This window comes from Indicator indicator, chromosome 5 (genome assembly GCF_027791375.1).
Source record: "Indicator indicator isolate 239-I01 chromosome 5, UM_Iind_1.1, whole genome shotgun sequence".
Lineage (NCBI taxonomy): Eukaryota > Metazoa > Chordata > Aves > Piciformes > Indicatoridae > Indicator > Indicator indicator.
The window spans coordinates 38,032,761-38,048,140 of record NC_072014.1 but is presented as its reverse complement, the minus strand read 5'-3'; the positions used below and the strand labels follow the sequence as shown (position 1 = coordinate 38,048,140).

General features: G+C 50.7%; 1 protein-coding gene across 3 annotated transcripts in view; it reads left to right on the top strand.

Annotated features, from left to right (window-relative positions):
• The window catches only part of GALNT13 (polypeptide N-acetylgalactosaminyltransferase 13), an 82,059-nt gene that overhangs the window by 24,127 nt on the left and 42,552 nt on the right, over positions 1–15,380 (top strand). For all 3 annotated transcript variants that reach the window (XM_054380871.1, XM_054380870.1, XM_054380869.1), the window contains exons 2-3: positions 10,692–10,860; positions 15,118–15,284. In XM_054380871.1, the coding sequence (XP_054236846.1) occupies positions 10,692–10,860; positions 15,118–15,284 (336 nt within the window). The remainder of the gene's footprint in view (positions 1–10,691; positions 10,861–15,117; positions 15,285–15,380) is intronic.

Genomic DNA, 15,380 nt, shown 5'->3' with positions numbered 1-15,380 from the left:
AGCAAATACGTGCTGGAAGGTGCCACAAATGAAACTGCAGCCCAGCGCTGACTCCTCTGAAGGACTCCAAGGCTTCAAAGGATCATCACTGCCCATGGCAGAGGCACCAGTTTGAACTGGCTGCTTGGCCTCCCTCATGCTGGGGAGAGGTGGATGCCCTGGGGACCTGCCTTTCCCTCCCTGGTAATTAGAAGAAGGCTTTCTCCGACTTTGATGGGGAAATTTAAATCTGATTAATCCGACCTCCAATTTATTTCCCTGTCAAATATTAATAAGATCTAAATATAACTTGTCTGATCCTCTAATAATAAGTCTTTTTTTTTTTTTTTTTGGCCAGGAGACCAACTTGTGTCCTTGTGCATGAGGAACGGAGAGTAAATTAGGTCTCTTCTCCCAAGGAACAAGAGGAAACAGCCTCCAGATGGCAGCAGGGGAGGTTTAGGTTGGACATGAAGTTTGGTTAGGGGGATGAGGTTAGATCTGTGGCACAAGCTGTGGCAGTGCCCTTGGTGTGCAGAGGAGCAAGCCTCAGGCAGAGCCTTTCTGCAGCCAGCCCTTGGCAGGACCTCTCCCCATCAGCTTCTCCCTGCTAGAAGCAGCCCCTGGCTGTGCCACCCTGCCCTGAACTTCAGCAAGTGCCTCACTGAGCAGGGTCTGAGCTGGGAAGTCCCAGCCCTGGCCAGAACTGGTTCTGCTCTGGCTTGCACCAGGCCATGCCATAAGGACAGTATCACAATATCACAGTACATTAGAGGTTGGAAGGGACCTCCAGAGATCATCAGCTCCAACCCCCCTGCCAGAGCAGCATCACTCAGGGGAGTCTGCACAGGAATGCATCCAGGTGGGGTTGGAAAGTTTCCAGAGAAGGAGACTCCACAACCCCCCTGGGCAGCCTGTTCCAGGGCTCTGTCACCCTCACTGCAAAGATGTTTCTCCTCATGTTGGGGTGAAACCTTCTATGTTCAAGCTTGAACCTGTTGTTTCTTGTCTTATCACTGTGAACCACCCAAAAGAGCCTGGCCCCCTCCCCTTGACACCCACCCCTCAGCTATTGAGAGCCATTGATCAGATCCCCTCTCAGGCTTCTCTTCTCCAGACTAAACAGCCCCAGGGCTCTCAGGCTCTCTTCCCAGGGGAGATGCTCAAGTCCCCTAAGCATCCTGCTGGCTTTCCCTTGGATTCTCTCCAGCAGGTCTCTGTCTCTCTTGAACTGGGGAGCCCCAAACTGGACACAGGATTGCAGCTGTGGTCTCAGCAGGGCGGAGTAGAGAGGTAGAAGAACTTCCCTAGACCTACTGGACACAGTATTCCAGGTGTGGTCATACTAGGGCAGAGTAGAGGGGGAGAAGAACCTCCTTAGACCTATTGGACACAGGATTGCAGCTGTGGTCTCAACAGGGCAGAGTAGAGAGGTAGAAGAACTTCCCTAGCCCTGCTGGCCATACTGCTCTTGATGCATCCCAGGATCCCATTTGCTCTGCTGGCCACAAGGGCAGGATTTGCTGTCCACTAAGACTCCTAGAAATATTCTTACAAAGCCCAGCCATCTTGTGGTGCTGTGCTGGGCAGTAGGAGCACATGAAGGGCCTCCTGAGCAAGGGGGGGCCTCTTGCTGAGCAGCAGGAGCTTCTGAAACATGGTCCAAAAGGCAGGGCAGGCCAATCCTCAGCCTGTTGGCTTTGCACCTCTGTTTGTTTGCTTAGCTCTTAGCATCAGCTGGGTGTTTCCATTCCATTGCAATTAATATTGATAAATGAATCCATCTTGCTTGCCTTATTGCTCCTCTCTGGGCATTCTTAGAGAGCTCACTTGTATCTCATGGACCTGCACACCCAGGAGTCATTTAGAACTCAGAGCCATCAAGCTGATCGATGAGCTCTGATTCAGCTGCATCTCAGCCTTCCTTGCAAAGGCCAAGGCTCATCCCTCCCTGCTCCCACCATGGAGCAACCTCCATGGAGCTGCTGCTCCATGCTGGAGCATCTCTGTGAGGAGGAAAGGCTGAGAGCCCTGGGGCTGTGGAGCCTGCAGAAGAGCAGCCCCAGAGGGGAGCTGAGCAATGCTCAGCAAGAGCTAAAGGAGCTGTGGGGAGCGAGAGTGGACCTCAGTGACAGGACAAGGGCAGTGTGCACAAACTGAAGCCAGGAGGTTCCATCTGGACAGGAGGAAAAATGTTTTTTGGTGTGAAGGTGCTGGGGGCTTGGAGCAGGCTTCCCAGAGAGATTGTGGAATCTCCTTCTCTGGAGAGCTTCCAAACCCACCTGAGCATTGTGACGCTGGGCAAGCTGCCCAGCAGGGGGGTTGGAACTAGATGATCCTTGAGGTCCCTTCCAACCCTTGCAATTCTATGATTCTAAGCTGCTGTGGGTGTCCCTGGTGTAGAAGGGGGGGTTGGAACTAGATGATCCTTGAGGTCCCTTCCAACCCTTGCAATTCTATGATTCTAAGGTGCTGTGGGTGCCCCTGGTGTAACAGGGGGTTGGAGTGGATGATCTCCAGAGGTCCCTTCCAACCCCACCATGTGTGATTCTGTGAAGTGGAGGCTGGTATCTGGAAGCAGACTTCCCATCCTTCCTGAATGTTTTTTTTTTTTTCCTTCCTTCCAGTCTGATGTTCAGTTTAGTCTCTCACTCCAGACCCTCCTTGTACCTCTTTAGGCTTCCTGCCTGGAGGCACTGAGCAGCAGAGTCAGTGTAGGCTGGTGTGTCTCTAGACAACATGTAGCAGAGATGCTAAAAAAAAAAAAAGCCTGTTTATGACAGAAGTTCCAATGAGTTCTGATGCTTTTTGGCACTGGAAAGGCAACATCCGTTTGTTGGTTTTGTTTTGGTTTTGTTGTTTTTTTTTCCTTCTCAGAATCAGGGCACTCTTTTCTTGAGGAGTACTGTGAAGGAAATGATCTATTTAATGATGTTCATGACAACCTGCTGGAATTTATTGCTGCCATATCATTAGAACTGGAATTTGGGTTTGGGTTTTTTTTGTGATGATCTGGGTTAAGATCACTCAGTGAGGAGCTCCAAACAGCAGAGATCCATCTTCCAAAGGCTGTAAATTGATGCTTTTAGTTTATTGGATTCTGTGTGGAGTTTATGGCCACAAATTATTGGGGATAAAAATCTTTTCTAGCTGCTGTGGAGATACAACCAGGAATTATTTGTTCAGGGTTCAGAAGGTTTAATAAGCCAAGCCAAGCAAAGCTGCCTGTGAAGCTGGATGTGTGTTTTGGGTGATGGAGCAGGAAAATTTTCTTACTCAGAGATTCATAGAATGGTTTGGGTTGGAAAGGACCTTAAACATCATCTTGCTCCAACCTCCCACCCATGGGCAGGGACACCTTCCACCAGCCCAAGTTGCTCAAGTCCTCATCCAGCCTGGCCTTGAACACTTCCAGGGAGAGGGCATCCACAACCTCCCTTGGGCAACCTGTTCCAGTGTCTCACCACCCTCACTGGAAAGAATTTCTTCCTAAGCTGCACTCTAAATCTACCCTCCTCAAGCTTCAAACTGTTTTTTTCTTGCTAAGAACATGCACAGCTCCTTTGGACTCCAGATCTCCACACCTTGCCTTGGCCCACCAGCATCCAGTATCAATGTGTCCCAGCATTACAAACTGAACTTTCCAGGGTGCCCACAGGATGTGGGGCAATCAATCCAAATAAGAGTGATGTCTCACCAATGTCTCCCCACCCTCACTGGAAAGAATTCCTTTTAGCCTCATTGTGCTTTGCTTTCTGAAGTCAGAGTGAAGGTTGTGATGCCTTGTCCCCAGGTTGAGGGAAGTGCTGTGTGTGTCACCATGGCTGGCAGCACTGGGAGGCAGGGCTGGTGTGGATGCCCCAGCCCTGGAAGTCTTCAAAGACAGGTTGGATGGGGCTCTGAGCAACCTGGGCTAGGTGAAGATGTTGAAAGGACAAGAGGAAATGAATCACAGAGCCACAGAATCAACCAGGTTGGAAAAGACCTCAGAGATCATCCAGTCCAACCTATCACCCAGCACCATCTGATCAACCAAACCATGGCCCTGAGTGCCTCATCCAGCCTGATTTTAAACACTTCCAGGGACAGTGACAGTGCCCTCCCTGGGCAGCACATTCCAATGGCCTCAAGTTGCCCCAGGGGAGGTTTAGGTTGGAGATGAGGAACAATTTCTTTGCTGCAAGGGTGGTCAGACTTTGGAACAGGCTGCCCAGGGAGGTGGTGGAGTCACCATCCCTGGAGGTGTCCAAGAAACCTGTGGCCATGGCACTTGGGGCCATGGTTTAATGGCCATGGTGGTGTTGGGTTGATGGTTGGATTTAGTGCTCTTAGAGGTCTTCTCCAACCCACTGGACTGTTAAATACATCCAGTGCTTTGAAATCATAGAATCCTAGAATCAGTCAGGGTTGCAAGGGACCACAAGGATCATCCAGTTCCAACCCCCCTGCCATGGGCAGGGACACCTCACACTACATCAGGCTGGCCAGAGCCTCATCCAGCCTGGCCTTAAACACCTCCAGGGATGGAGCCTCAACCACCTCCCTGGACAACCCATTCCAGGCTCTCACCACTCTCATGGGGAAGAACTTCTTCCTCATGTCCAGCCTGAATCTCCCCACTTCCAGCTTTGTTCCATTCCCCCCAGTCCTGTCACTACCTGATAGCCTAAAAAGTCCCTCCCCAGCTTTCTTGTAGCCCCCTTCAGATCCTGGAAGGCCACAAGAAGGTCACCTCAGAGCCTTCTCTTCTCCAGACTGAACAGCCCCAACTCTCTCAGTCTGTCAAATCTCTTGGGCTTTACTTCCCCCCCTCCACCCTCCTCTCTTTCTTCATCCTGAATTTTGTGCTTTCTGTTCTCCACTCCACCAAAGACCTCAGCACTTCTGAGATGCCCTCCTGAGGAGGTTGTTTTCATTTCCAGAGGAGGCCTCTCTCCCCTGACAGAGGATGAAGAGTGTCTGCAGGCAGGATGCTGGAGGAAGAGGAGTTTTTATTCTTACTCTTTTATGCTTTGTGTGAGGTCCATTATCCCTGTGGTGGTGCTGGGAGGTGAAGCTTGCTTTGAGAGACTTTTTTTGTGGAAAAATGAAAAGAACACTTCAGAAACGTCTGAAATCTCCTTCAGGATGCTAAGTGAAACTGCTGAATCACTGCTGCTCCTTCTTTGCAGCCATGAAATGGACTTGAAAAGCATCCTGTGATGGTTATTGCCAGTGTGGGAGGGGGATTCCAGCACTCCACTGTAACACACTGTGAGGCACATCCAGGGCTGAAGTGTCCACCAGCTCCTTGTGGAGTTAGATCAGTTTGACAGTGTCTAGAACTCTGCAGAGAACTGTGGATTGCTTTGGTTTCAAACAATCCCAGCATGGTGTGCTTGGGAGTGACCTCTGGAGATCATCCACTCCAACCCCCCTGCTAAAGCAGGGCACCCACAGCAGCTTGCCCAGCATCACAATGGCCAGGTGGGGTTGGAAGTTCTCCAGGGAAGGAGACTCCACAACCTCTCTGGGCAGCCTGCTCCAGGCCTCCAGCACCCTCACACCAAACAACTTTCTCCTCATCTTCAGATGGAACCTCCTGGGTTCTACTTTGTGCCCATTGCCCCTTGTGCTGTCCCTGGGCACCACTGAGCAGAGTCTGGCCCCAGCCTCTTGCCCCCCACAGCTCCTTTAGCTCTTGCTGAGCATTGCTCAGCTCCCCTCTGGGGCTGCTCTTCTGCAGGCTCCACAGCCCCAGGGCTCTCAGCCTTTCCTCCTCCCAGAGATGCTCCAGGCCCCTCAGCATCTTTGTACCCCTCTGGTGGACTCTCTCCAGTAGTTCCCTGTCTCTCTTGAACTGGGGAGCCCAGAACTGGCCCCAAGTCTCCAGGCAGAGGAGACCTTGACCTGCTGGCCACACTATTCTTCATGTACCTCACTGGCATTTTTAACCACAAGGGCACATTGCTGGCTCATGGGCATCTTGTTCCCCACCAGCACCCCCCAAATCCTCCTCTGTGGGTCTGCTTTCCAGCAGGTCACACCTTCAGCTGTACTGGGGAGACCTGTAGAGATGATCACAGAAGACTTGTCCTGCAGATGAAAGCAGCCTCATTCCATTTGCTGGAGGCATTGAGGTTTATCCCCTTGAAGGACAAAAATCTTTGGTGCTTGATGGAATCCAAACTGAATTTGCTTTAGTGAAAGCAGCAGTTTGAAGGCATGGAAGGGTGATTTGTGTTTGGCCTCTCTGCAGGGAGAGACCAAATTAGATGCTGCTGCTGCTGCTAGGAGAAGCAGGAAGCCAAGGAGGATCAAGTGAGGATTTGTAAAGGCATAAAGAGGCAGAGGAGGATGATTAGGGATTCAGTGTGGCTCCTGAGCTCAAAACCAATAAAATGTGAAATAACAAATCCAGAGCAAATAAATGGGACCCTTTTCTTGTGCTGGCTGCCAGCAGTGCTAAGTCATGCAGGTCATATTCAAAAAGAGAAATGGATGTAAAATGGGACTGCAGAGGCTGATGGTGAGCTCTGGAACACAACCCTCTGGGACCAGCCCTCACTTCAGCAAAGGGACATTCTGGGCAGCCTGATCTAGTTGGAGGTGTCCCTGCTAACTGCAGGGGGGGTTGAACAAGATGACCTTTGAGGGTCCCTTCCAACCTGATGCAAAACTGTTAATCTGTGAACTTCTCTCATGCTCTTCTCAAGTGTGACCAGGGAAGGGCAATGAGGCTGGAGAAAGGTCTGGAGCACAGGGCTGGTGAGGAGCAGCTGAGGGAACTGGGGGTGTTTAGTCTGGAGAAAAGGGAGGCTGAAGGGAGACCTCATTGCTCTGTACAGCTTCCTGAAAGGAAGATGGAGCCAGATGGGGATTGGTCTCTTCTCCCTAGTATGAGGTGATAGAATGAGAGGAAATGACCTGAAATTGTGCCAGGGGAGGTTGAGGTTGGACATGAGGAACAATTTCTTTGCTGTAAGAGTGGTCAGGCATTGGAACAGGCTGCCCAGGGAGGTGGTGGAGTCCCCATCCCTGGAGGTGTTCAAGAAACCTGTGGCCATGGCACTTTGGGCCATGTTTTAATGGCCATGGTGGTGTGGGGTTGATGGTTGGACTGGATGATCTTAGAGGACTTCAACCCAAACAGTTCTCTGATTCTGTGAAAAGCTGTGTCTTCTCTTTTCTGCCATCTTCTCTCAGCTGCTCTGAGCCAAACTGGATGATCTCCAGAGGTCCCTTCCAACCCTCACCATGCTGGGATTTGGTGATTCCTAACTGGAATATGGTTGGCTGGTTGTGTGCTTTGCATCTACTGGCTTGGAGATGGTTGAGGACTGTTTCTTGTGGTGTCTTTGAGCTTCAAATATTTTTCTTGAAATCTGGGAGACAAAATGCTAGAGGAGATGATGCTGGATAGGGAGTCAGTTACATCTCTGTGTGTCTGGTTGGTAATTCACAAACTCTGGCCATCTTCTCTAAAGGTTTGATAAGCTGAGCTTGCTGCATTTTAACCAGAGCAGAATTAAAGATGTTTCTCTATCAGAGCTGTGTCTGAGCCATGACTGAAATTCAATCTGATAAAAACCCTGAGAGTGGAAAGGCTGTTTGGAAAATTTCTGATTAGTTTTGTATTAAACTTCAGGAGGGGGGAAAAAAAAAATCTCCTTGAAGTTCTATCTTGATAGACCTGAATAAACAAGAGGACAGCTCAGAATCCTGTAGGGAAAATCAGTTTTGCAGATGGTGGGTGGTGAGACACTGGAACAGGTTGCCCAGGGAGGTTGTGGATGCCCCCTCCCTGGAGGTACTCAGGCTGGGGCTGGATGAGGCCTTGAGCAACCTGGGCTGGTGGAAGGTGTCCCTGCCCATGGTGGGGGGTTGCAGCTAGATGATCCTTAAGGTCCCTTCCCACCCAACCCATTCTATGACTCTATGTCTAGGTTCTCAAGGAAGAGAACCTTTGGGGCTGAGTTGGATCCCAGTCCTTGTGGAGGGACACCTCAGCTGAGCTGGATTTACAGCATCACAGAGTGGTAGGAGTTGGAAGGGATCTCTGGAGATCATGGAGTCCAACCTCCCTGCCAGGGCAGGATCACCTAAGAGAAGGTCACACAGAAACACATCCAGGCAGGTTTTGAATGTCTCCAGAGATGCAGACTCCATCACCTACTGTGAGTTTACACTTCAGCAGAACATCCTCTGCAGCTCTTGTCCTGTTATGGGGGCTTGGAAATGAATCCCTTCACTGTGGGTCTTCCACACATTGTAGGGAGCTACAATTTTGGTATTTTCCTTCACAGAATCCCAGCATGGTGGGGTTGAAGAGGATCTCTGGGTGTCATTGTCCTTAAAGGTGTTCAAGAAACCTGTGGCCATGGCACTTGAGGCCATGGTTTGATGGCCATGCGTTGATGGTTGGACTGGATGATCTTGGAGGTCTTTGCCAACACAAAACAATTCTATGATTCTAAGATCCCAGCATGGTGGGGGGTTGGAAGGGGTCTCTGGATATCATCCAGACCAACACATCTTTAGTCTGGAAAAGAGAAGAGAGGGTGAGAGGGGATTTAATCAATGTTCATCAATATCTGAGGGCTGGGGGTCAAGAGGGAGGGGACAGGCTCTGCTCACTTGCACCCTGGGATAGGACAAGGGGCAATGGAGAGAAACTCCAGCACAGGAGGTTCCACCTCAACATGAGGAGGAACTTCTTCAGTGTGAGGCTCACAGAGCACTGGAACAGGCTGCCCAGAGAGGTTGTGGAGTCTCCTTCTCTGGAGACTTTCCAGCCCCATCTGGATGTGTTCCTGTGTGACCTGTGCTGGATTCCATGGTCCTGCTCTGGCAGAGGGGTTGGACTGGATGATCTCTGGATCTCCCTTCCAACCCCTAACATCCTGTGGGCCTGTGATCTTCTAAAGCAGGGTCACCTAGATCAATCCCATTGATTCCATTCCTAGATCATTTCCAATTCTTTCCTATATCATTTCCATTGCTGTTGTGTTTCTTGGGGGGAGGATGACACCACCCAAGCTCCTTTCTGTTCTTCTCACCTGTTTTTCCCTATGTTTTTCAAGCAGTCAGCCTGACGTTTTTTTTCCTTGCTCCCTGCTGCTGCTGCTGAGACACTTTGGTGCCCTCTGCCTCTTCCAGCACAAAGGAAGGAGGATTTATGTCCACAAACAACACTTGCAGCTTGAGGAACTCGCTCTCTGAGGAGTCTCAGTGTTTCTCCAGAAAGTGATGATGGAGCAGAGTTTAATCACCAGCCATTAGTCACAAATAGTTTTATGTTCCCATTAGGCATGACATAAACAATCCCTCCTGAAACGTTCTGGGTGGAATTTAGCAGCAGATACAACCTGGAGTTGTGTGTGTCTGTGGGCAGGGCTGCTTCCCAGCAGCTCTGGGAGTGAGGGGAGGCTGCACACAGGAGCAGCATTGTGCCTGCAGGCATCTAAGGGGGTTGTTGGGTGCCCCTTCCCTAGAGGTGTTCAAGACCAGGTTGGATGAGGCCTTGAGCAACCTGGGCTAGTAGCAGGGGGGGGTGTCCCTGCCCATGGCAGATGATTTTGAAGGTTCCTTCCAACTCAACCTGTTCAATGAATCTATGAATCTAAGAGCACAGCCTAGTGATGGTTTTCTGAATCTTTACTTCTTTCTGGTGGCTTTGACTGTGAGGCTAAAATTTCTGCCTGGTAAGGAACATCTGGGTTGACACTTTGCTGGATAAGAAACTGGCTGGATGGTTGGGAAAGGCACTCCAGAGGTGGTCTCACTAGGGCAGAGTATTCTTCTCTCTCCCCTCCCTCAACCTGCTGCCCATACACTTCTTCATCTTCCTCAGGTGACCATTGGCCTCTTTGGCCACCTTGCTGGATCATCACAGAATGTAAGGGCTGAAAGGGACCTCTGGAGATCATTGAGTCCAACCCCTGCTTCCAAGGCAGGGTCACCTAGAGAAGGTCACACAGGAGCACATCCTGATGTGTTTGGAATGTCTCCAGAGATGGAGACTCCACCAACTCTCTGGGCAGCCTGCTCTGAGGCTTCATCACCCTTAAATTCAAGAAGTTCTTCCTCATGTTTAGAGGGAACTTCTTATGTTCTAGTTTGTGTCCATTACCCTTGGTCACTGGGCACCACTGGAAAAAGCCTGGTCCCATCCTCCTGATCCCCACCCTTTGGGTATTGATCAGCATTGATGAGATCCCCCTTCAGGCTGCTCTTCCCCAGACTCAAAAGCCCAAATTCTCTCAGCCTTTCCTCATCAGAAAGATGCTCCACTGCCCTCAGCATCTCCTGGGGAACTTCTTGTCCACCACCACTCTCATGTTCTTCTCTGTGGAGCAGAGCAGGGCAATCCCTCAGCAGGGCAATCCCTCACCTTTGCTGGTCCCTCCCCAAGTGCAGGAATCAATTACAACCAAAACCTGCAAGTGAACAGACCTGGGGTTTCCACAAGATCCCAGAGTGCCAGGTTGGAAGGGACCCCAAGGATCATCTGGTCCAAGCTTGAATTTTTAATTTCCTTAGAATAGATCTGGATGTAAATTTGGATCCAGAGAGAGGCAAAACCTCCCAGGGGAGCACAGGGAAGATTTTGGTGTGTTGGGTTCCTTTTAGCATTCCTTGTAGTACACCAGAAAGTGATGGAGCCCAGTTGGTGAGGCACAAAATTGATGCCCAAGGAATAAAACTTGGCTGTTGCTGTGTTTGTCTTCCAGCTGTTATTTCTCGAAACCAAGATGGACCTGGAGAGATGGGCAAGGCTGTGCTCATCCCAAAGGATGACCAGGAGAAGATGAAGGAGCTGTTCAAGATCAACCAGTTTAACCTGATGGCCAGTGACCTGATTGCCCTGAACAGAAGTTTGCCTGATGTGAGGTTAGATGGGTGAGTTCTTGGTGCCAGCTGAAGAGCTTCTCAGACCAACTTTCTCAGGAGAAGAGTTGCTGCCTCACCAATGTTCTTGGCCTGTGAGCAGATGAAAAATGGTCAACTTGGAGCAATCAGGCTGGGTTGTGGCAAGGAGGAAAATGGCCTTTCACAGGCCCACAGGATGTTAGGAGTTGGAAGGGAGATCCAGAGATCATCCAGTCCAACCCCCCTGCCAGAGCAGGACCACAGAATCCAGCACAGGTCACACAGGAACACATCCAGATGGGGCTGGAAAGTCTCCAGAGAAGGAGACTCCACAACCTCTCTGGGCAGCCTGTTCCAGTGCTCTGTGAGCCTCACACCGAAGAAGTTCCTCCTCATGTTGAGGTGGAACCTCCTGTGCTGGAGTTTCTCTCCATTGCCCCTTGTCCTATGCCAGGGTGCAAGTGAGCAGAGCCTGTCCCCTCCCTCTTGACCCCCAGCCCTCAGATATTGATAAACATTGATTAAATCCCCATGGCAGGGAGGTTGGAATAGATGATCTTTAAGGTCCCTTCCACCCTAAACCATTCTATGATTTAACAGTGAGCAAAATGTCTCTCCGTTCATTTGTCTTGATGAAAAGAAGTTTCTTTTTTTTTCTTTTTTTCTTTTTTTTTCTTTTTTCCTGGAAGGGTCAGAAATGTTTTGGGATCTAGGGAAAGAAAGCAACAACCAACTAAACACACACAAAAACCCCTCTTTTCTTTCTGATTTTCTTCTTCAGACAGATGCTTTCTGTCTGTAGGAAGTATTAAATGGTTCTGAAAGCCAAATGATGATGCTCTGCTCTTATGGGAGGCTGTGCTTTTATGGTGACTCTGTTTAGTGTTTGACAAAAGGACAGATAGATTTTTATTGACGTGGGAGATGGAAGCCATCCCATCTGGGGTGGGTTTCTAACTCACTGGGTGCCTTCTGCCTTAGAAATGCAAGGCCTGGAAGTTTCCTCTGGCAAAAATGAGATGACTGCATGAGAAGAAAATGAAAGATGTTTGTGCTGGACATGCTGTCTGGGAGGGAAATTCTTACTAAGCCACATGGCTGTGGATGTCTTATTCAGAAACTTATGGAAACATAGAATCATAGAATCATAGAATCATAGAATCATAGAATTGTTAGGGTTGGAAGGGACCTCAAGGCTCAGCCAGTTCCAACCCCCCTGCCATGGGCAGGGACACCTCACACTACAGCAGGTTGCTCACAGCCACATCCAGCCTGGCTGCAAAAACCTCCAGGGATGAGGCTTCCACCACCTCCCTGGGCAACCTCTGCCAGTGTCTCACCACCCTCATGGGGAAGAATTTCTTCCTAACATCCAATCTGAATCTACCCATTTCTAGTTTTGTTCCATTCCCCCCAGTCCTTTCACTCCCTGACACCCTCAAAAGTCCCTCCCCAGATTTCTTGGAGCCCCCTTCAGATTCTGGAGGGCCATCAGCGTTGTCAGGGCTGTGCAGTGCTCCAGGCTTGGGGCACAGTGGCTGGAAAGTGCCTGGTGGAAAAAGGGGTGGTGGTTGACAGCTGGCTGAAGACGAGCCAATGTGTGCCCACGTGGCCAAGGAGCCCACCAGTGTCCTGACCAGTGTGACCAGCAGGAGCAGGGCAGGGTTTGTCCTGCCCCGTACTGGGCACTGGTGAGGCCACACCACAAGTGCTGGGTTCAGTTTTGGGCTCCTCACTCCAAGAAGAACATTGAGGGGCTGGAGCAGGTCCAGAGAAGGGCAATGAAGGGTGAAAGGTCTGGTGAGGAGCAGCTGAGGAGCCTGGGGTTGTTCAGCACGGAGAAAGGAAAGCTAAGGGGAGACCTCATTGCTCTCTGCAACTCCCTGAAAGGAGGTTGGAGCCAGGTGGGGGTTGGTCTCTTCTCCCAAGGAACAAGTGGTAGGACTCTGTCTGCTCCCTCCAATTCCACCATGCTGGGATTCTGTGATCTGCCCCTGGCAATCCGGCCCCTGTAGAAGGAGCTCTGACCACTCTGCCTGTTCTGCTGTACCTGGTTATAGTGGATGTAGCACTGGACAACTTCTTTTTAAGGTATGTGTTCTGCTTCTCTGACAGGGTTCATAGAATCATAGAATGGTTTGGGTTGGAAGGGACCTTAAAGATCATCCAGTTCCAACCCCCCTGCCATGGGCAGGGACACCTTCTGCTTGCTTGTAGAGAAAATTTACTGTGTTACAAAAGGTTGATCTCCAACAGTTGTGAAAATGCCAGGAAAGAGGCAGTTTGGGTAATTCATGCCCATGTTTTATGTCCTTCATGATGGAAGCTTGTTCTCCAAGTTGGTTATGTGCTCTCTTTCAGAGAACTCAGCTTCTCTCAGCCTCATCCCATAAAGTCTATTAAAAATTGATGCATGATTGTTGCACATAAAATTTATGTGGCTGTGTGGGCAGGCTGGAAAGAATCTCTGGCTGACTTCTGGCTGTCAGTTTCTTCCTGGGAGTTCAGGTTTGGAAGTGTTAAGGGGCAGGGCTGTCACCAGAGGAGTGCCAGAGGCCTCCATGAAGCCCTCTGCCTACCCAAAGGGAAGAGAAAGGGAAGAAGGGAGAGACGCTGATGGGCTGGGAAAAAAACTCAACCAGCTGGGAGGGAAAGAAGAACAATGCCATGGAAGAGAGACAAAGAGACACAAACCAACATGGAACCCACCCCTGATGGCAATGAGGGCACCATTGGCACCACTGATGCTGGGGACAGGCACTGGGCAAGTCTCAGCCTGGACTCAGCAGCAGATGGGAACTGGATTCAGGAACTGGATTCTGGAACTGGATTGAGGAACACAGGGATGGGGATAGAAGGCAGAAGGGACAGAGTCCTGCTGGGACACCAGCCAGGCAAGAAGAGGCTTGGCCCTGGGGATCTCTCAGCTTGCTCCTGAAGATGCCATCCATGGGCTGCAATCCCTTGTTGGGCACTGGAGGCTCCCCTGTCCTGGCTGCTCCTCCCCACAGCTGCCACCTCTGCCTTGCTGCCTCCCAAGGTGTGGCACAAGCTGTGGCAGTGCCCTTGGTGTGCAGAGGAGCAAGGCTCAGGCAGAGCCTTTCTGCAGCCAGCCCTTGGCAGGACCTCTCCCCATCAGCTTCTCCCTGCTAGAAGCAGCCCCTGGCTGTGCCACCCTGCCCTGAACTTCAGCAAGTGCATCACTGAGCAGGGCCTGAGCTGGGAAGTCACAGCCCTGACCAGAACTGGTTCTGCTCTGGCTCACAGCAGGATGGGGAGGAAGCTCTGAACCCAGACATCACTCTTATTTTGTATTGATTGCCCCACATCTTGTGGGCACCCTGGAAAGTTCAGTTTGTAATGCTGGGACACATTGATACTGGATGCTGGTGGGCCAAGGCAAGGTGTGGAGATCTGGAGTCCAAAGGAGCTGTGCATGTTCTTAGCAAGAAAACAGCAGTTTGAAGCTTGAGGAGGGTAGATTTAGAGTGCAGCTTAGGAAGAAATTCTTTCCATGGAGGGTCGTGAGACACTGGAACAAGTTGCCCAGGGAGGTTGTGGATGCTCCCTCCCTGGAGGTGTTCAAGGCCAGGCTGGATGAGGACTTGAGCAACTTGGGCTAGTGGAAGGTGTCACTCCCTAGGTTTGGAACTAAATGATCTTTAAGGTCCTTTTCAATTCAAACCATTCTGAGTTCAAACCATTCTATGAGCATCTCCCCTGTGAAGAGAGCCTGAGAGCCCTGGGGCTGTTTAGTCTGGAGAAGAGAAGCCTGAGAGGGGATCTGATCAATGGCTCTCAATAGCTGAGGGGTGGGTGTCAAGGGGAGGGGGCCAGGCTCTTTTGGGTGGTTCACAGTGATCAGACAAGGACCAATGGGTTCAAACTTGACCAGAGAAGATTTCAGCTCAGCATGAGGAGAAACGTCTTTGCAGTGAGGGTGACAGAGCCCTGGAGCAGGCTGCCCAGGGGGGTTGTGGAGTCTCCTTCTCTGGAGCCTTTCCAACCCCACCTGGATGCATTCCTGTGCAGACTACCCTAAATGATGCTGCTCTGGCAGGGGGGTTGGAGCTGATGATCTCTAGAGGTCCCTTCCAACCTCTGATACACTCTGAGACTGTGGTGAGTTGAGCTTCCAGTCTTTGCGCTTCTGGCTTCTCCCTGCCTTTGGGCTTCAGATTTGGTGCTTGAAGAGGTCGAGAACAGCTGTGATACCTTAAAGGTGAACCTCTCTCTCCTTCTGTTTGTTTTCTGTGGGTCTGGTTTTTTTTTGGGGGGGGGACACAGGTGCAAGACCAAGGTGTACCCTGACGAGCTGCCCAACACCAGCGTGGTCATCGTGTTCCACAACGAGGCCTGGAGCACTCTGCTGCGCACCATCTACAGCGTCATCAACCGCTCCCCGCACCGCCTGCTCGCCGAAATCATCCTGGTGGACGATGCCAGCGAGAGAGGTAGGGCTGGGGGAGAGGGCTCCCACCACTCCCCGTGCTGTTTCAGCTCCCAAAGAGCAGAGGTTCCCACTCTTTCCATGAAAAAATGTTTCCTTT